The sequence below is a fragment of the Corapipo altera genome, unplaced genomic scaffold (genome assembly GCF_003945725.1).
Source record: "Corapipo altera isolate COAL_440 unplaced genomic scaffold, ASM394572v1 48b, whole genome shotgun sequence".
NCBI classification, from domain to species: Eukaryota; Metazoa; Chordata; class Aves; order Passeriformes; family Pipridae; genus Corapipo; species Corapipo altera.
The window spans coordinates 6,839,239-6,861,418 of NW_020884884.1; the positions used below are offsets into that span (position 1 = coordinate 6,839,239).

Consider the following 22,180-nt stretch of genomic DNA (forward strand, 5'->3'; position numbering starts at 1 on the left):
TTTATAATATTTTGAAAATAGTTGTTTTCTACAGTGTTCATTCTGGCTGGTCCACTGCATGTATTTAAAGATGAACACTTTAAGAATAGTAGAAGTATGAATTATATGGTACTTTTTGAAGTCCATTTACTTTGCTAAAGTAAATGGCTTTTCTTCATGGATTAACATACATTTATCTTGGTTCCTTTTTATGTGCTGCATAGGTATGTGTGCTTGTAGGAACTTCTACTAGCTTCTTAAAACAGATGGGGTTTTATGTTTTGAAAATGAGGGGTTTAGTACAAGAATTTTACAGAATCTTTCCTAACCTGGGGTAGCTGTCACAGGTCTGGATTTGTAAAGTACTGCTGAGAGAGTGTTGGATATGCTGAGACGGAGAACCATTAAAATAAATTTTTTGAACGTAGGAGGTACAGGTAGGATGGTGGTATTAAAGGCATTTTGTTCAGAGCTGTTCTGATCTGTTGTCTCTGGATCTCAGTCTGATTATGCGCCTTATTAACTCCCCTGCAGTTCTTTTTATCAGCGTGAATGAATATAGTATTAACCATGAAGTGATACATTTTTGCATTTGGTGTAACCAAATAGTGAATTATATCAATATGCAAAACTGTTCATCTTGTAGGAGCTGTTTAACAACTGTAACCTTGACTGTTCCTTTCAGTTTAATAATAATTGTGAATATGTTTCACTCCTAACATTAGGGTTTTTTTACTAATTCATTTTAAAAATTTGTGTTATGAAAGTATTATTGTGGTTCTTTATTTTGGTTGGTTCGATTCTTGGTCTCTCAGTAGTGAGTATCATGTTTTAACTGAATGGAAGTTGGCATTGAACTCCATAATCTCTTTCATATTTAATCCATTGGAGGAATTTGGCTCAGTGTTTCTTTTGCGTTCAGGTATTTTAAAAGTGCCCTTATGCAAGTATTTCTAAGATTAAGATGTTTTTTAGGGAAAAACAGAGTTTTAGGATTGTGGTTTATATTAAGTTTTTTTCCTTCATATGTCTTCATAAGATAAGTGAACTACTATATAATCACTGTAATAATAGCTTTTCGCAGTTTACCCTTACATGTAAATTTGCTGTTTGTATTTATTTCATAGAATATGAACTTAAACTATCTATTTGTATAATACAGGTAAATTTGGTAAAACTATTAGAATTTCCTTAGTGAGTTTTTAGTAAGCCTTAAACAGCATGGATAAGGAATTCGGTACCTTATGATTGAGCAACATATTCTTTCGTGGACTTTTTTTTTAGTGGTTGGCCTGTGATTTATTATACAGCCAAATACAAAAATCTGTTATGTGTTATTTTGGCTTGGCAGAAATAATGCAAAGAACTGTCAAAGGCAAAGAGTAATCAGAAGCTGTAATTTCCTTTTTACCACTGAAGAATAGATTTTGCTGGATTAGACCTTCAGTGCTAATCTATCTCTGTGTGACCAAACAGTTTTTTGGAACCTTTTTGTAGTGTATTTATTTTCTGTTTGCTTCAAACCAAATGTTATAAGGTTGTATGTTTTTTGACACATACAGGGTGGTGATGTGAAAAAGTTAAAGAAGGAATTGATATTAGGAACCCTGATCTAGACTATTTAAATTGGGGTTACCACTTGATGCAGTTAGCTCATGGCTAGCAATACTTGTATGTTCAACTGTGGAGCTGATTTTTTTTTTGACTTTACAACTGGCTTTAATATTAAGAATCATAGTTAAAATTCGTAAACAGTTCCAAAAGAATATATGGCAAAACTTTACCACAGTTTTATACTTTTTTAGTTTATTCAGTTGGCTGTTTAAAAAGGCTTGATTTCAGTCTTCCTTCCACTGGTAAGCGTGTTTTCCTTTCTACACTATTTTAACAGAAAGCACTTTGCCTCTTGTGACTGTAATAGGGCCACAATCCTTAAGCCTTCTGTCTTAGATAAAGATTAGTAACATTTCTGTGTTGAAGCATTAATTTGATGTTTGACATAATATCCATTCCTTATTTGCCTGAACACGTTCGTTTGAATGTCTTCAGTGTTTCAAAATGATGGGACAGACGTACTCGTGCTGTTGATGCTCCTTTCTGTGGCTTTTAATTCAGAACAAACCAGTTAAATGCTTCTTTCTGCTCTGCAGATGACAGCATCTCGGCCGCGAGCACGTCCGACGTCCAGGACCGTCTTTCAGCCCTGGAGCTGAGAGTGCAGCAACAAGAAGATGAAATCACTGTGCTAAAAGCAGCGCTGGCTGATGTGCTAAGGCGTCTTGCTATCTCTGAAGACCATGTAGCTTCTGTGAGAAAATCAGCACCAAGTAAAGGTAAGCCCATATTTGGTAAACTCTTTCTGAAGTCAGAGTGTTAATCATGTTAGAATGTTCTCCATTGGTCGCTTCTTTTTTCCCATTTCTGTCTCATTTGGAAAAGCAGGTATATTTTGACCTGGAGGGGTTAGATTTTTTTAGTGACTTAAATGTATATGGCTAATAGATATCTGAAATATGCTTGCTAATTTTGCTCTTTGCTAAGATTTTTATGTTCTTGATGCCCCTGAAAATTTTCCTGATTTCTTGCTAAAAAGTTCCTGTTTCAATGTAAATGGTGCAATGCTTTACAGCTGCAGTCTTCAGCCTGCCATTGTGGGTTCTGGGACTTCTGGGCAGTTTTTAGTCTCAGCTTTGACTTCACCTAGAAGTTACTCAACTGAAAGGGCATATTAGAGGCTGCATTTCCCCCTGCCCCTAAACTAAAAAGAAAACAAAAATCAAAACACATTACCACCAAATAAGAAGGCTTTCTGAATATAGCTATTTTGCCACCAGTAGGTCTCATGTAAGAAATGACCACGTAGCCACTCAGCAATCTCTCTTTTGATTAGTCACTAGTAAATTTTACGTTGCAACTTTGAAATATGTAGGATTGTTAAAGAGTAGAGAAACTGGGTGCCATTTGCGCTAATTTTTACTTTTTTTTTTTTATTTCCTGTGGACATTTAATTTTCTTTTCTGGAGAACTATTTGAATCAAGTTTTGGACTTAGTCTAACTTAAAGTTGTGTATTCAAAGAAAATTGCAGCTATTTATATTTGTGACATATATCAGGTCTCTAATTAAAGAAAAGGTTAGGTCATATTTCAAATAATTCACACCTAGAAGTGATTCCTTCTGTGGTGTCTTTATCCCATCTATATAAAGCTGATTTCATGATTAACAGTGAAGTTAATGTGTTTTCTGGTGATACTAGGTAACTGAACACAATGGGGACACATCCACCACAAATTAAATACATAATTTCATGTAATGCCATCAAACCATGCAGCACAGACATCTCTGGGATCCATCCGTGTGTTTCAGCCTTGAAGTACACCTGTTACACCAGTGCCAGTATAATAACACTGAACTGATACAACATAGCCTGTATTTGGGTGACTGCATTATACAGGCTGAAAATGCAAAAGCTGAAAATGCTGAAAGTTTGAATTATTTTAGATGTGACAGAGATATCAAATTCCTTAATTAAATGGTTTTACAGTCTCTCTACCAGATGGAAGGAAGTCATGATGCTTAATTGGCTTGAGCTCTGAATTCTGCCATTCTCTCTTGCTTGCTAAATGGTAGATTGTTGTCATCCCTGCTTATAAATGCAGCTTTTATCTATCTGATTTACATGTCTGGTCCCATCAAGATTGAGGCTTCCTTTTTTAACTCTTTGTAAATAGTGCTCTGGCAAGTATTTTGACTAAATCACTCTGCTATCCGCTGTCCATTATGACGAAAAGAAAATATTCAAGTGAAAAACTGTGGTCAAAATGCACCATTGTACCTTATTCTTCCCGTTTAAATGCAGAGGATCTGGGATGTGCACAAACATGGCTAAAAACCTTTGACTTGGAGCTGTCTAATACCCAGCAAACTTTGTGTACAGGCAGGACAAACATGCTGTGTTCTGCAAAATGCCTTGTGGCCATCTCCTTTCGGGGGATCTTGGGACCATACCAAGTTGTCTAGGTCAATTTGTGCAGTGAAAAATAAACTAATTATTTGAAGGAAACAGTGCAGACAGAAGGTGGAATATCTAAATATCTTCAGGTGGGTCGTATAAATCTCTACAACAGCTTGTAACTGTGAAGAAAGAGATGGGGACCGGGACAGATATGTACATGTATGATCTAATACATTGAACTTATGACTAATTGACACTGTATTTAATTTGTGGTGGATGTGTCCCCATTGTGTTCAGTTACCTAATACCACCAGAAAACACATTAACTTCACTGTTAATCATGAAATCAGCTGTATATAGATGGTATAAAGACACCACAAAAAAAATGCTCACATACAATCACTGGAATTTTTTAAGAGTCTAAAATTAGTCTTGAAGAATAAGCTTGAGATAAAAACAAGTTCATACATAGCTTTTTGCAATACCTCAGGTTCTACATTGGATTTTTGTATTTTAAGTTTGTTCAAAAGCTAAAAAACTCTTGAAGTGTTTTAACAGGGGTCAATGTATTATTTTCTTGAATGAGTAGGCTTAGTAGAAGATCTGAATTGCCATACAAAAATAATACTCAAGGAAGTAATTGTTAAGTTCCCTTTGAAGTATTATACATGTATATAACAGGCTCTTACTAGTCAAGTCATGATTGCTGCAAAGGTAACTGTATTCCTCCAAAATTCGTTTTGGTGTTCGTGATCCTATCAAGAATCTGGATTTCCACAATACAATAATTGCGGTTTCGTGGTAAATATTATAGGTGGGTTTTCTTGGTTTTCTTAAAGAAAAACACTGAGGCTTTCAATCACAGAAGTATTTTTCTCTACAACAGCTCTTAAATACATACTGACATAAATAGTTACTAAAGAGCATAGATATGTATATAGATTTATGATTTCATTGAGAGAGATGTGTTTAATTTCAAGTATGGCAACACACTGAGATAAATACTTTCAAAACAAACTGAACTTATCATAGTACCGTAAAAAGCCATCTTGAATCTTTCCGTCAAACAAAGGAGTTTTGGTCTAAGTGTCAGGCAATAACTAACCCAGTTTGAAGAAGTCTTTCCTACTTTTTGCTGAAATGAGTTTTCTAAAACCTTTCAGGTTTTTTTTGTTGCCACCTCACCAGTGTCTTTGAAGAGAGATTTTTCATAGGCTAAAAATAGGTGTTGTGAGCAGTCTGTGAATCAGGCTAAAAGGGACAAATCCTTGTAGCTTTTTCACTGGTTTTTCTTATTCTGAAGTTGCTGACTCAACTTAGTACAAAAAGCGATCTCGTCATGCTTTGTCTAGTTAGTCTGCATTGCACATCTGGTGATCTAATTCTGTTCTTAATTTTCTTGCTTCTTTATTTTAGGTTGATAGATTGAAACAGTAGCTGAAGATAAAGTTTTTGGATTATCCTTTAAATCTTAGTTTTTCTTTTTTTTTTCCTACATTTGTACCTCGAGCTTATTTTGAACTTAGTTCAGTCTTCAGTGAAAAAATTCATCTGGGCATGGGTAGATTTTTATTTCTAACTCATGGGCTATCAGTCAGGAGGTTGCTACCTATGATTTTATGTGTCTGGCCCTCTCTCAGAAGCAAGCTACTCTTCATACAGGGATTTGTGGACTGTAGAAGATAAGATAAAGGGCAAGATTTTTTAACCACTGCAGTGCCTCCTAGTAAAGCATGAAGTGGAGATACTGAATAAGGAAAATACTTCTAGTAGGAATTGCAACAGGATTAGCAGTTGTCTGTATTTCATAGAGAAAAGCAGACTGGGAGTGTTTGTGTGTGACTTCTCAATGCAAAGTTATTCTAAATAGAGAGAATCTCTTAAAAAAAAAAAAAGGCTATGATAGTACTTCTCCAGCTCTGCACACAGCTAAGAATAACTACACAAAGGAGAAATTACCAGGTCTGAAGGCAGTGTTGAGGATTAGAAATGTGTAATGGCTTGGTTAGAGATCAGATCCCCAGCAGCTATGGGGTTTGTGGGGATCAGAGTGTGGGAGTGTGTTTGTGGGATTTTTTTTTCCTCTCTCTCTTTCTTTTCTTTTTTAATAGATGGCTTTGTAAGAAGAATTTCTTTGGTGGGAAATTCTTTGCTTTTGGCAACTCTGTGCTCTCGTTGCCACATGCCTCTGCTGTTGATGCATGATTGATGCTGTTAACATTCACAAAAAGTTCCCAAACCAAAGATTACCTGGACAGTGAAGAAAAGGAAAGCATAAAGCAGTCTGGTACTCATGGCTGCCAGCAAGATAGATTGGCTCACAGCTGGTGCCTGGTAAACCTATTAAAATCTTCCAGGGTATCAAAATGTGTGTAATGGGAGAATTCATCCCTCAGGCTCTGGGTGTGTGGACAAGTTTGTGCCACACAATAGCACCAGTAAAATATCTCAGGCTAATAATTTCACTGAAGTATGAGCTTGTGCCTGAAAAAGTGGCCGTCTACCAGAAAGTACATCTGATGTCTGCCTGTAGAGAGGCAGAGTTCATGTCCTTTTTCTAGATTCAGAAATAATGAGGAGACTTGTCAAAGGTTAAACCTTTAGAGGAACATTTCCTATTGCTTGGACAGGAATTGATATCAAATAACTCATATGCAAATTGAACTCATAAAGTGAAATTGCAATAGTGGATGGCAATATGCAGAAAGGGTTTCTCATGACAATGCAGGCTGGCAGATTGAGAGACATTTCATTTTGCTTAAAGCAATGTTCTTGGGGACCTGCAAAAGCAGCTATGTACTGGAAGTGTGGTTGGTGGGGTATTTTTATTTTTATTTTTCATTTTTCCTTTGTGCAGTGGGCTTTTAAAATAGAAACCCATTAAGTTTTCCTTCTTTTCCTGATTTCTTCTCTTATATGAAACAGTATATCTCATCAAATTCTGTCTCATTACACTAATGTAAGCAAAGCGCTTCAGATGTAATTTTTTCCTTATCTCAACAATGGTTTCCTTTCAATAACATTGTCATTTTGTTTTATGTTAACAACAATTGACTTCAGGTGTTCAGCAAAATTCATTAATGAAAGCATAAGATAGACTTACATTTTTTGGTTTTTAGTCTTAAAATGAGCAGAGTTGTTCTATAACTGAGTACATATTTATCTTGTCTAATCAGTAAATGTTAATGGAAGAGAAAATAGAAATATAAATAGGAAAATGTTTATGGTAGTGGTCAGACCTAAGTTCTTATCCACAATATTAAAACTAACCTGGCAAGCTTGTACATGTGTCATTTTACTCATGGGAAAAGTCCAGTTGAAGTCTGCAGACTGTATGCTCACATAACAAATAATGATACTCTTGAGGTCTTAATGCATTTTCCAGGTATTGGTTTTAGTGCCATCTGTTCTTTCTGCATTAAAATGATATTTTCTGCATTTCTTCTGCATTTTTCCTATCTTCTGTTCTGACTTATTGAGTATTTTCTTTTTCTTCTTTTATACTTACTAATTTTTATGTTCTTCGCATATTTTCCTTTATTCAAAGAATTTGGACTAGAGGACATTAATGAACTAAAGGTCAGTAACCACCTAAACCAAGTTTAGGAAGAGAAGTAAAGAAAAAAGTTCAGGAGGTTTTTTTGTTTGTTTTTGTTTGTTTGTTTGTTTTAAAATTTCTGTAACCTAGTGATCTTAATCTTGTTCATTGGAGAAGGTATTCAGAGCATTGTAGAGCATTTTTCAGTTGTAGGGATGAGTATCCTTATTCTTTTGCCATATGCTTCTTACAGTTTTGGGTATGTTTTTTGCATCTGTGTGCTTTTATTAGAACAGTAGGCAAATTTTCCTGAGTGGTACTCTGCTGTTCTCCGTGATGCTTCTCAAACTAAGAATTGCAGTGTTGGAAGAGTTCAGTGTTGCCATTAACTTTTTCAAAGAAGAACTGCTTATTGTTTATAACACTGCAATAGCTTTTTCATTACTGTTTGCCAGACTATATCAAATTGTTTCAAATTATCATAGTTAAAATTTTATTTCCTCTTCTTGGATTTAGCACGTTTGACAAATTGGTTGAGCAAGTAGATGGTGCCTCTAGGAAAGTACAGCAAAATAATAAGATAGGAGGGAGAAGGAAAAGGTGTGTATAGTTTTAACATGCAATTGGACAAAGAAGTCTACAGTTTCCATGTTTTAAATGCATGGCCGAAGAGCGAAACCATGGCTCCCCAAACACCTGAAAAACTAGTTTTATATCTATAGGAGGACCATTTAAGTTAGAAATGTATGGGTTAAGTCCCTAGCTATAAAAGTTTTGTAGGAAATCTCAAAATGTATATTTAATTATTCTTAACATTTTAGTTAGTTTATCTACCTGTTAGGAGAGACTCACTTGTATCTCAAGATTTACGCATTAGCTTTACATTCTCAAACTCTTGCATATAAACATACCTCTGTTCAGATAGTTCTTTTCTTTTTAATAGGAAATGACAAATAATGTATGTTTAATTGCTGTCAGTTAAAATTTGTGAAATTTGGCCTCAATTTAAAAAAAAATATAAGAAGCATACATCTTTTCAGCTGGATATAATTATTGTAAAAATAATGAAGTTTGTCAGAACTTAGTTCTGTCTTAAAATTTGATTATTAAACAAAAGCAACATAAACCATAGGTAGCTGACTGAATTATTTTTCTTGATGTGTTTTCGTCATTATTTGAGACCTGGTGTCTTACCCTGACCTGTAATGTTTGTTCATGTGATAGAAGAAGAGAACGTTTTTTTCTAATTAAGAAGTCTTAATCAAAATTTGACTCTCACTATGTAAGTGAAGTAGTTGAATAAAACAAAATGCTGAAGAAAATATTTCTCTACCCTTCCGAATACAGTACTCGCTTTGAAAAGATTTTTAGTGCTTCTGCTCTGTTTCTTCTCCAGCATCTTCCGTGAACTGAAGGACTTGAGGTCCTTCGAAAGTTTGGAAACAGAGCAGTGGCTACAATTAGCTGCTTTCATACAATTCATTATAAAATCTTGAAATGAGTTTAGGATTTGTCATAATTTCTAGTTTGTTTTTGATGTTGTTATATTAGGAAGGAAGTGCAGATAAAATCTTATGTTCTGGTACACTTAGAACTGTTTCTGTCTGTTTTTCTGCAGCTCACCTCTGTGGGCTCTCTGGTGAGTTAACGTTGTAGGCTTCTTTAGTAAGAGTACTAAATTGGTTTCCTGTCCTTCTAGGCATCATTTTTATTTTCACGAAACTCCATGGCATGTAATATATTTGAAATATAGAAATCTTTGTAAAGTTTTGCTGAAAGTGAAGTATTTTAAGGTTTTTAAAGGACTTGGGTATTGTATACCTTAATGAAGAGGGAAAAAAATGAGCTATAGAGCCCCACTTTTTAATTTTTGTAACATGTAATTTGTTGAGCTTTTTCTTTTAAATCCACTTGAATTAAGTGTCCAGAGATATTTTAACCTAAAATATTGTAACTTTTGAGTTTTGGAAAAAAAAATTAATTACTAACCGATCTTCAGCTCTAGCACTGTTTAAGTATGTGTGGAGAGGAGAATGTTGCATTATCCCAGGACACACATTTTCAAAACTTAACACTGCCTCTTACAGCTTGGCTTCATTTTTTTCCCCTGTTAGCTAATCAAGGCTGATAAAGAGTTGGAAAAAGATTTTTGGTTTATTGTGGTCTGCTTTTTCTAATCTTACTTATCTTTAATTCACACATTTGTATACTTGACAGATGTTAATGAAATGCTTCTTTTGAACTCAGCAGATACTATTCTATGAAAATGATCAGAACAGAGATGAATCCATTATCCGTAAAAGACATTTTTTACCACTTTGATCTCTGACAATTTGGCTTCAATCCTGGTCACCATACACTGGCTTTCATTTTATGTTCAGTTTATGTCTGACTTTTGTTCCAAGCTAACAGATAATGCTGAGTGCTGTTCAGCCTGAAAAATTTCAGACTTTTTATGCTAGCAGGTGACGTATGACATGGTATTGGCAGAGATGTGCAGCCAGAGTGCTGGGAGAACTCAATTGTTTTAGTGTATTGATCTGGAATTTGTGTTCTCCTGTCCTGCTTCATTATTTCCCAGGTGTCTGAAGCAAAGTCACTTGACTGCTATGACTATGAAGTACTGTCTCTGCAGTGAATAAGGCTATAGTGGTGTTAATTTTTGACATCTTTTGACTGTAGAGATACCCTGGTTAAGAGTCACAAAGAGAATTGAGTGGTTTGGACTGGTGGGTCTGCTTCCTCAGATTTATGACCCAGCTGGGAAGATCCCTGTTGTGTCTCTGTCTCTATGGGCAGCCAGGCCTTACTGCTTCGCTGCCTGGGATGTGCACAGGGCTTAAACTTGCACTTCCTTCTCATGGATTAAAATATAAATGCTTTTTCTTTACATATAATTGCAGATGATCAGTTGAGTTTTTTCCCCGTTAAAAGTAGGTATTCTAAAAGTCACTTTTGCATATCTAGTTAAAATGCAATATATAGAATTTGGAAGGGGTCTTCTTTCTGAGGGGTATTGGGTCTGGGGTTTGGAGGTTTTTATTTGTTGGGGTTTTTTCATTGCTTTTCTTGCTTTTTTACATTTTATTGTATGTCAAGTGTGGCACATTACTGTAACTGATCGAGATTTTTTTCTGGAGTGTAAGAAAACCTGATACATTTTTGACACTTTAAACAAAATGGTCACTGCAGTTTTTTATCCGGGCTATGTTTCATTGTTAGTCATTTTGCAAAATTTGTTTTTACTTTAATTCAAAAATCTTAATCTCAAATGTTATTTTGCATACCACTTGCTGACATTAGGAAGCACTTTGCAGATCTATTATCAATATCCACTTTACTGAAAAACAAATAATCCCAAAACTGCTGTTTGGTTCCCTTTTTTTAATTATTATTGTATTCATCCCTGCATGGAGTAGTGCACATTTCTGTAATGAGTACATGACACTACACTGATACAGAGTTTTACAGTGATGTAGATTTTTATTTCTAATCAGTTTTGTGGCTAGACATAAACAGGAACTAACACTTTCTATACCTAGTAGGGGTAATTATTCTAGATGTCATCAGTAAACAAAACGGCTATGTGCTCCTTGCTTGATAAAGCTGACAGTGTGTTCTCCATCTCATTAAGCTCCTGTGCCTTGTCTGTAGCACTGTTGTTCTTTACACTTTCCACTGAATGCTTTACCCGCTGTACTGGCAATTACCACTGTTATGTCTCCTGATTCACGTTTCTGGAAAGCCATGCTAGTGCTGGTTGGAGAGGCATTAATCTATTACAATGAGCAGACAGAGATGTTAAGGTCATATGCAGTTCAAGAGTGAATCATAGGCCATGATATTGTGCATCTCCACAAAGAAGATGATTTACTTTGTCACTGAAAATAAAAGAAGCTAATTTATAGGCTTCTAATAGTAAAAGTGCTTTTTAAACTCATGCGCTTTTGGTTTTGTATCTCTTGAGCTTTAGAGGTTTTGTACACTATACTAACTTCTAAAATAAAATCTGTGTTCCAAATGTTTATGGTCCAAATAAACAGTCTCTAAAGAGTACCGGTTGGAAGGAATCACACAGCAAATTGATTTATGCAGAATTTAGGAAGAAAATGTAATCTTTGAAGTGTTTCTGGTTTTACGTGTACTTTTACTTTCTTCAGATTTCCTTTTTTTCTCATTTCTGCCTGGGATATTCTGCATGCTCCTTTTTGCTTTCCTGATCTGAATTTCAGGTGTGATCACATGATGCATGGTGCATTTTGAAGAAGTATATGGTTAGTACAAGTCAGCCCATTTCTGCCTTCATACAAATAGTTCTGAAATCTAATGTTCCCTTGATGAGTACTTCTCATATATAAAGTGCGTGTTTAAAATAAGAATTAATTTGCCTGTCAACCTGCCTGATAGAGCTGTGATGTGACAAATGGACCAAATGCTGGTATTCAAATAAGGCATCTGCATCAGTTTGTCCTCTGTGCACAGAGTTGTCGATTCTCCTGAGTTGCTTTTTTACTCCTCACTTTTATCTTCAATGTGTGACCTTATCTATCTCACACTATTCCAAGCGTGCCATGAACACAGACCTGTTTTTTTTCTGTTGATTGTGTCCTTCGTGCTTGTTGCTGAAGTCAGAGTGACTGGTTATCACAACCCCATGAGATGCAGTAATAACTTGCTGTTTGTGAAATGGGGATGTGACACAGAGATGACCTCAAAAGTGACCACTGATTTTTGGATGTTTAGTGTGAGATTATTCCAGGCATCTTTTTACTGGGCATGTAGTGCTTCAGAGAAGAAAAGTACAAGTTTAGTGCTTAGGAGGAGGACCTTGGAAATAAGACAGGCACACAAAAAGAGAGAGGCACACAGTTAGTGGGAAAGGATGAAACATCAGGTTCGATTAAAATGCCTTGTATTTCACTGGCATTCTGTGGCAGAGGCAGGTCTGAAAGCTAATTGCCAGGCTAGTGTTCAGCTCTGAAAATAGAAGAGCCTTTGCTCTCCCTTGTCTTCCTTGCAATCCCCTCCCACATTCACTGCATAGTTTTAAACTTCTGCAATGAGTGAAGTGGGCATCTGACAGACAACAGCCTTCTTCACATATACACTCTTGATTCATCCCTGGAGAGAGTCTGTAACGTTCACTGGATGTGGCAGATGTTCTGCCAAGTGAGCAATATCAGAAACTTAATAGCTATACCACAGTGCATATACCAAAAGGTATTTTAAGGTGCAAAGGGCAGCTGAAAAGAAACTGGAAATCTTGATTTTTTTTTTTTTTCCTCTCCAATCCTTAGAATCCCAACCCTTAAATAACTCAGTAATTATTTCATAGCAGCATGACGGTAGAGAAGCAGACCCCTGTCAGGTGTCTTCTGGGTCCAGCTGCCAAGATTAAAGCTTTCATGAGTGTATGTCACTGAATGGTTGTCCCAAATGCTCAGGCTGCTGCTGTGTGACACCAAGTCCACAAATGAGTTTTTTGTTTTTTTCAGATGGACTTTTGGATAGAGATCTAAACTCTTGTATTTTTCAATATTACTTTTTTCTAGGTCAGCCAAGCCTGCGAGAAGCTATCTCGATGTCATGTATAACTAATGGAAGTACAGGAAGCAGGAAAACAGGCCACAGTTCATCTGTTTCTGTTGCCAAAAAAGAAACTCTTTCATCTGCTGCAAAAAGGTACCAAATTCTTATTAAAATTGAAGTGTTTATATATTAAAAAAACACAAAACCAAACAGAACAAGAGTTTGATTTTTGTCTCTGCACAACACTCAGCAGAGCTGCCTCAGGTCTAGTAAGGCACAAATGAACTTTGGAGACGTACCATGTTGTTGGGCTGCTTACAGCAGGGTTCTGAACAGAATTCATAAATGGGGAGTGTTTCTATACCATATAGTGTCCAAAATGAATTCTCACTAAGGAAATACACAAATGTACAAATGGGAATTTTTTCCTCCTGGTATTTATAGGTTGTTTTTTTTTCCTTCCCAAGGAAATTAAAGGACAAAACTGACTTCATTGTCTGGAGTGTAAATAGTAGGCAATAGCAAAATAGCTATGAAACAATAATGAATTGTTTAAGATAAAAGTTTACATTTTTGTAATCTTAACCCAAATATGGCTACTTAGTCTCTATGAAATCAGTATCAGATCTCAAATGTGTGGAAATAACATAGCTTGAGTAATTTGTAAGTTAAATGAGCCAAGAACCAAACAATAGTAGTTTTCCTCCATATAATACTTTCAACTTCATATGGTAAACAAAGTGTTTGCTTAACTGTGTTTTTCTGTGGATCTGTTAGACAGTGATTGCATGCCTTCTTGAACAGTAGGTTTTGTACCTATTTGTTGTGAAGAACAGGCTGCCAGATATAGCCACGGGGCAGAGAATACTCTGATGTGTAACTGTGGTAAGTTACGTGAACAAATTCTTGGCCTCTGTAGAGTACTCTGGTAACTGCAGGGGCTGGTTTATCTTCTAGTGTGGATGTAAATACTGTGCTGTACAACAAGACAAAGAAATACTTCAGGGGATAAAAATGCTGCATGCAAATATAAACTATATGAGAACAAACCAGAAAAAACTTTAGTGCCCTTTGGAAATTGCAAAGCAAGGGTAATGCCCCACTCTTTGTTCTTCTCCATCGTGTAGCACTGCATATCTTTCTTTTTATTGTATTCTTATGTTTACTTTTCAACAGTAAATCAGACAGTGATCAGTGTATGTGTCTATCTGCTAATGTGACAGGCACAGGGACAAAAGACATTCCTGCAGGAAGGTATTTCTTAGTTAGCACTTTTCCATTAATCTTACCCCTGTGGCTCTTGGCACTTTGATGAGAGCCAGTCCAGTTCACGTGGTGTTCAGCTTGCATTAGTGCTGAATCATCTTCTTGATTCATTGGCTGCTCAACACTTGACTACATAAGAAGAGCAGAGTGGAGTGGCCGGCATCCCTTTCATCTGAGTTAAGATCTTTAAAAGGAGACCTGGATAGGCCAAAAGAGGAAAATCGTAATATGCAGAGGGCAGCTCTCCCTGGGCCCCCGAATAAGAGTCCAGGGGAACCCACTGCTTCCAGAGCAGCTGAAGAGATGTGACTCCTTTCCTCAAGACATGTTTTAGAAAGGCCTAGGAAGGCTCTTTAGTTGTCTTTCCAGCAGTTCCTTTCACTCTCATGTCTTTATTCCTTAAATTTGTTTGGTACTTGGAAGAAACCCTTTTGTAAAATTACAAGCTCAAGAAAGGTAAAAGGAAATGTAAGTGAATGTTAATAGTAGTCCCATCTCCTTACAAAGTTAGGATAACTGTGTTTATTTCTAACACTTATTGTGATGAAAAGGAGGGAGACCAGAGGAGACTATCAGCTGGTCGTGGGATGCTTCACCGCAACTTGTCCAGGTCTTTCTTCAGGCTGAAGCTTAGAGTGGTGTGGCAAGTGGACATGGTCATCTGTAGATATAGAATTAACTTTAAATTCTAAACAGACCCCACAGCCTGCCTAGGACTTTTCATGTTCTAACTATACATAGCCATACATCTTCTCAAAATAACAGAAGGCTTACTTGTGTCCAAATTGTTACTGTTGCTGAAGTTCAGTGTCTGTGTTTGGTGCACTCCTAATATTGTCCGTTTCTGGATCTCTGGCCCCTGTAGAGCTGCCATCTCTGAGAATTTCTTCTATGTATGAGCAGTTTCATTTCGTGGACTATTTAATCTTGTTCTACCAACCTGGACACTGGAGATGATGAGATGGCTCAGTAGCTGCACAGCAACAGCATGTCTCATGTCAACAATGCTGGTGTGCTAAAATACCAACTGTCACTAAAATCAGAGCCCAGGAATATTCTGTGAACACCAGGTAGATATGTCCCATTGACAGAGATAAAGTCGTATATGTGTTGAGAAAATCTCAGTCCTATAGTCTGGAATGGAAACAGGTTTGTGTTTTGTACAAGCAAACAAAACCCAACTAAACATTGACTGTCAGAGACCTGTTTGATCCTTTTCCTTAGGACTGAACATTCTTCTGAAAACAGCTTCTGGTAAGAATAGTCTTCATGTTTCACAGTGACTGCCATCTACAGTAGCTACCAGTGTGTTGTGGCCCAAAGGATGAAATATTGTACTAAGTGAAATTAAAGAAGCTGCAAAATTAGGACAGATAGTAATAACTCTCAACTACTCAGATGCAGGCTGAAGAGATGCCTCATCAGGTTGGGTTTTGGAAATAATTTTTGGCTGCATTAAATGACTGCTTCCCGGAACAACTAGCTTTTAGAAACCCACAAGAAAATGTGCTGGTTTTGGTTTGGTTTCAGTTGTTACGCAAGGCCTAGTTGAAGAGGTATTAGTTGTGAGAGCCACTCTGTAATAGCCAGTCATAATACAGTTAAGCTGAAAAATTTAGCAGAAGTGAGCAAACCAAATAAATGCAGAAGGTATTCAGTACTCAGACTACCACATGATTTCCCTCCAAATTAAAATGGCAATCAAAAAAAGAATCCCCCTTACAACCTGGTGGTAGATAAAAGCACTTCACTGAAATCCAAGGTATAAGGCATTACAAGATAATGGTCTCACCATGACCTAATGACCTGGAGAATTCTTTTATACTAACATCATAAAGATATGATGTCAGGTGAGCCATTGTTCTGACCAAGTAGGATCATTCTTTGTAGCAATGCAAGGTGGACTTACGGAAGTCATACTGTTGATATGTTCTCTCTCTTCCTGCTTTCCTTCCGTCTTTCACAATCCTTAAATAGAAGGAAAAGGAAAATTGGAAGCATGTCTTCTTGAAATAAAGTTTTTTAAAAAAATATAACAACAAGCCATAAAAAAAACCCTGTCCTAACAGATTGACTTTGTTGAGAGAAATCCCATTCTTATGAGATAGAGAGTGCAGGGGTCCATGACTGTCATAGGAATAGAAAGACTCCTTTAATGAAAAGAGATTCCAAAAATTTATTTCACTATTCTGCATTTCTTGCAACAGACTGCAATAATATTAAGTGTAGTGTACTTTGCATCCAGAAGTGCAAGCTAAGTCTTCTGATTAAAAAATAATAAAATTTTTATGCTACTAGTTAATTAAGGACTTTTGACTATAAATTATTAAACAAAACCTCACAGTTCTTCAAGCTTTGTTCTCTAGGATCACATATATGCTCTCAAGAAATGTGAAAGCTCTTTGTTTTGTTTTTGTCTGTTTTTTTGAAAAGAAAATGTAACTCTGATGGATTATATTGACATCCTAAACTTGTTATTATGGTTTACAGTAGAAATCCTGGCTGATCCTCACAAATGTATTTGGTATTTATATTATTATTCATGGTTTTACCTGAATGCTTTGCTTCTCTGAAAGCAGTTGGAAAAGTTGAACTCATGTAAATGTTGGGGCCTTTGTCTCAGTGGTAGATGACACACTTTAATTGAAATAACTAAAGAAGCAAAAAGAGAATCTTATGGATGATTGGGGGCCTATTTTTATGAGTTTGTTTTGAATGTTGTCTTACTGTTATTGATTTTTGGGAAAAGGTAAGTGGAAACACAAGTAATTAAGATCATGCAAGGATTTGAGGCAGGGGAAATTGGTATCTAAGAACAGACAGGCTTCTCTGTTCAGAAAGATACTGTTTATTTTTTACTTTGCAGGCTACTTTGACCCTAAGAGAAAAATCTTTCTTTTGCCTTGTTAGCTGGTGTTTGTATCTTGCTGTTCACTGAGAAATCTGTCTTAGAAGATTTAATTCTTTTATCTTAGGAAATAAATAGGCTGTGTAGTACATAGTACTCTTCTCTTTCAGGTCCTGGTATTGTTTGAATGATTCAGTATCTTAAAAAGCATGTTGCCTTATAGAAGAGCCTTTTAATTAATCTTTCTGTTTACTTAGCGAACCTTTGGTTTGGTTCTTAATAGATTTAAGATTCTCAATGACATGTATTTAAATCTGTTTCAAATATTAAGCCTAATAAATACAGCACTATGAAAATAAAGATATATTCTTAGCAGTTATTGACTGAAGGCACTAAAGAAGTGGCAAGACAGTCTGATGTAAGTCAACTACAAATGAAAACAGTCATGAGTTTTCAGGGATGATTTCCTTTGAACTCTGGTGCAGCCAGGGAGAGCCCAGGGACAAGCAACAGCATTTCAGAATTTTGGTGGCAGCTCAAAGATAAGCATTACCACTCATGTCCAGAAATACAGAGTGAGAGATACAGTTTCATGGTGGGCTTAAGCTAACTGGAGATAGCACAAGTCACAGTCCTACCTTTCACTTGTCTGACAGCAGGGTAAGGTAATCAGTGAGCTGAACCACACGGTGGTTTTTTCCGAGGGACGGCAGACTTGTGGTGCATCAACTTGCGTCAGCTTTGAATGCTGTAAGAGCACCCGTGAACAGAGGACATGCTCAAATCAAAGTTGTGTTCATTTTAAAATCAGAGTAAATGTAGTAAAACTGCGCATTAAAAATAAGTAAGCAATCTTCCATACCTCCTTCACTGTATTTTATTTTTGGAGCTTGTGAATAAATCTTATTTCAGCAAAATGCTAACCTGAAGAGAGTGAGTAACTAATCAAAGTTTTTTTTCTGTGATTATTTATAGCAAGTCGTTAAATGCTTCTCCCATCTTTTCACAGAGGACATTTTCTCCCACCTTTTTAATTTATTTGCTTGTTCTCCTTTTTTTTCCCCCCTTATGTTACACTTTATTTTACAGCGGTACAGAAAAAAAGAAGGAAAAACCTCCAGGACAGAAAGAAAAAAAAGAGGACTCTCATTCTAATGATCAAAGTCCACAAACTCAAGCATCACCTTCTCCCCAGCCCTCCTCACAGACTCTCCAAACACACAGGCAAACTCAAGAAAGCAAGAGTTCTGCTCCAGCTAAAAGGTTTTCACAGTACCACAGTACAGAACTAGAAAATTATTGTAATGATACTGAGTTCATATTTGACAACAAGTCATGTGAAGTAGTTGTTCTCATGATCAAGTTAATGTTTGATATTTTTTCTGCTAGAGAAGATGCATTCAATATGCATTGCAGCAGAGCAAATACGTAAAAACGCTTTTTTTCTTAACGTACATTTTTAAGATTATGAAAATTTTTTGTTCTCTGGTTGAAATCCTAATATGGTAGGTTACCTCTAATCAGCCATCATTCTAAAATATTTAATCATAACTCTTACTTGATCCTTCTCAAAATACACTTCACATATTTTGTCTGACACAGCTGAATTGTGGGAGTGTATTTTGTACATGGCCATTTACTACATCTCATAATAGTATTTTTAAAATACTAGTATCATTGCAACCTTTCCTTCAGAAATTATAATTATTCTACAAAGTGACTGCAGTTTGTATTTTCAGGGGGTTTTTTTGTAGCCCTTCCCAAATTCCTGCTATGTTGCAGGATGGTTCACATTTATTCTCATTCTTTACAGGAGTGAAGTTCTGGTTTTACACCCAGATCACAGAACTGCTTGACTTGAGTAAATACAGAAGTTTATGTAGGATTGTCTCTAAATTCCCATCATTTTAGTGGGAATTAGGCACAGAAAAAAAAAAAAGGTACTTTGGGGATTTTAGATGGTTTTTTAAAGTCAAGAATATGGATTTTAGGATTTGGGTGGTATCTTCTGAGTTTTAAAACTATGCAGATCACTTGGTGTAGTTTCTTTTTTCTTCATTCATTGTCACCTCACTGTTTTGGAAGGTGTGAAATTTTTTTTTACTTTTTGGCATTTAGGAGACCGAGACAAAATGAAAATGAAATTTATTCTTCTGAAATTTACTTTAGTTCACAAGATTGTTGTCTTGCATTGCTTGAATTCACAGCTCTAATAAATATTTAAACTTTCACTTGACTGATGCATGTTATAACACTCCATAAAGGCTCTGTCTCCATGTCTTGCACAAACCCGTAAGTTGTCTGAAGCTGAACTTGTGGCCTGTTATTCTCTTGCCTGGTATCTCACTGTAAAGTTGTCTGAAGTCTTGCTTACTAATCTTTTGCAGTGTGGGGAAACAATAAATGCTTTTTTAGTCTCATAATGGTTTAACTTGATTGGATTAACTTGTTTGTCGCAGGACCTTTGAGGTGCTGTGGAAGGAGCTTGCCATTTCTAAGGTTGCATTCCAGGACTTAATCCTGCAAAAAGCATTTCTGACGGGATGAAGTATGATACTATTAGCAGGACATGTGCAAACTAAATCAGGTGGTTGAAGAGTAATTTGGGCTAGATCACTTTTTGAACATGTATTCCATGTGTGAAATTAATGAACTAGTGACTGCATAACTTGCAGGTTGCCATTAGTTTAAATTGACTACAATAAGATTGCTGAAAATTTCATCACAATTCATGAATTTAATTGTTTGTAGTATTGGGCCAAACCTAGTTTGTCTTACCCAAGAAGTTTGCAGACATTTGTTTCAAAAAGATTAAAGCCATTAATGTTGTTAAGTATGTGCTGACTGCAAAGCAGCCATATGAAACTGTAATTTGATAGAACTGTTCTGCCTCAGATATCAGTGTGCTAGAGCTAGTGAACAGTTAATCAGGGGAAAAAAGATTAATTTTCTTTGTTATCTACTTAATTGATTTTTTAATATAGTTTATTCTTTAAGGCTAATGTACTTAGCCTAATTTTTTCTGCTTTTGTAATTTGTTAGCAATGTAGTAATGAGGAGAGTTATTTTGTTCAAGACTTTATGTAAAAGCGTTTGGAAATGCAAAGGAATAGTTAAAACATGTGGCAACTGTCTTGCTCAATTGTTTTCATTCATCCAGTTAGAACTTTTTGACTAATCTTTTTTTCCTGTTTCATGCTTCAGCTTGAAGGAAGACCTAGTTCTGCTTTTGTTTCCTGCTGCTTGATCTGTCTGTTGCATACGAGTTCCAGTTAGTTATATTATCACCTTGTCATTTAAAATATTTTTTGTTTCTTCTAGCATAAAGAAATCCTTTACTGCTGAAAAGCCTCATAGTGCTTGGGAGAGTCCAGATGATGGTCGTAACAAGCTGATGAGAATACCATCAACGTCTAAATTAATATCAAAAGTGGCAAAGAATGCAGACAAGTATGTATTGATTTGGTACATAAAAACAAGTGAACTTTAGAGTCAAAATATTATGGAATCGTTTAATTCTAGTGAACTTTTTTCTTTATATGCTAGGACCATTTCCATCTTTGTTTTTGCCATGAGTAACTACTTACATAACTTGCCGATGTGATGCTCCAGGTGCCTGTGGAATCTTAAATTTATTATAAAATGTGAATGCAGGAATTTTGCGTACATATATTTTAATGTTGCTCATTTGGATTAGAAGAATTATGTACTATGATTTAAGATATATGGCTTAATGCCACTGTTGTGAAGATTCCAACCTTTTTTTCCTAATTCAAGCTGATTTGAAAATGCAAATGTATTTCCTTGAAGTCAATTTACTGGATTTCACATAGTATGTGTGTTTCTAAAGTAGACTGTAATAGTAGGAATATACTTTTATGTTTTCAGGTAGATCTCTCCATTTGAATGTTTAGCAAATTCCTGTTTTACAGGTTCTAGGTAATTTGCAGGTGCCTTCTTTTCAGTGTCATTTCCAGTGGGTGATATGCGGTAGCCTATCAGTCCTCTCGTCCACTTCCTCAGCAGCAGGTTTTCTCAGTTTGTGGTGTCCAGTGAAGGCCTCGCTGGAGATTAATAGCACAGAGTAGTTACTCCTCCTGCTTCTGTCAGCACAGGGTCAGGAGTTTGCTTTTTGCTCTAACTTCACATTGTTGACCCCTATGGTGACCCACAGTACTTGTCCTCAGTACTCTCTGCCAGTTGGGCTTCCCCCTTTGTCTTCACACAGTTTCTCTTTTTGACTTGTTGAAATTTTGCAGAATTTGTTGAATTGGTGTTGATTTTTTGATTGACCCCTCTCCTATTTGCCAGTATCTCCCAAGCATGCTGGCAGCTTCTTTGTTGTCTGCAGATTCGTAGATCTGCTCATGAGTCTTCATTCAAATAACCATTAACTGGTTCAAGGCAGAACTACCTGAAAACCCCTCCCACTATGACAAATAAAACTCTTCAGACCTTTCAGAGTAATCTCCAGTCTTTTTATGATTCTTTCTGTAGTGCTCTCCTTAGGTTGCATGTAAGACTGTCAAATACATACTTAGAGTCAAGAGTGGTGCAAGTGCATTCCTTCTTTCCTAGGAATGGGAAGAGCAAAAAGAAATTAATCTTGGGCGTGGATATCGGCACATTTACTAAAAGCTTTGTACTTAACCTGAAGAGTTCTGCAGAGCAGTCAAGTGCTGTGTATGAGGGGATTATGCATTACATATTTTGCAAGTGTTTCTTTTTCTTTTGTAATTGGTTTTCACTGTTGGAGTTTAAAAACCCTTTGGCAATTTAGATTATAGCAGGGTACTGTTAGATAATATTTTGGAATGAAAAAACCCGTTGTCTTGATTTTTTTGCTGGATTTTTGCTATGCTGCTGAAATATCTTTCACAGTGTGGTATGTACTTCAAATTTGCTGAAAATAAGAAATAAATTTTACTTTTTTTGACATTTTGCATATTGGTTCAGGCCTGGTTAAAATAGAGGTATTTTATTTCATTTTTCTGTGATTTTGCTTATTTTCTAAGAGGCTTTAAATGTTGCCCTTCTACAATCTGCAACACAGAAAAAAATCAGGT

General features: G+C 36.1%; 1 protein-coding gene across 5 annotated transcripts in view; it reads left to right on the forward strand.

The window, feature by feature from the left end:
* Positions 1-22,180, forward strand: part of EML4 (EMAP like 4) — a 149,996-nt gene that overhangs the window by 77,788 nt on the left and 50,028 nt on the right. For 3 of the 5 annotated variants that reach the window (XM_027641481.1, XM_027641479.1, XM_027641480.1), the window contains exons 2-5: positions 2,130-2,312; positions 13,024-13,153; positions 18,204-18,377; positions 20,436-20,564. In XM_027641481.1, coding sequence (XP_027497282.1) covers positions 2,130-2,312; positions 13,024-13,153; positions 18,204-18,377; positions 20,436-20,564 — 616 coding nt within the window. The remainder of the gene's footprint in view (positions 1-2,129; positions 2,313-13,023; positions 13,154-18,203; positions 18,378-20,435; positions 20,565-22,180) is intronic. The other 2 variants (XM_027641482.1, XM_027641483.1) reach the window with 1 other exon arrangement.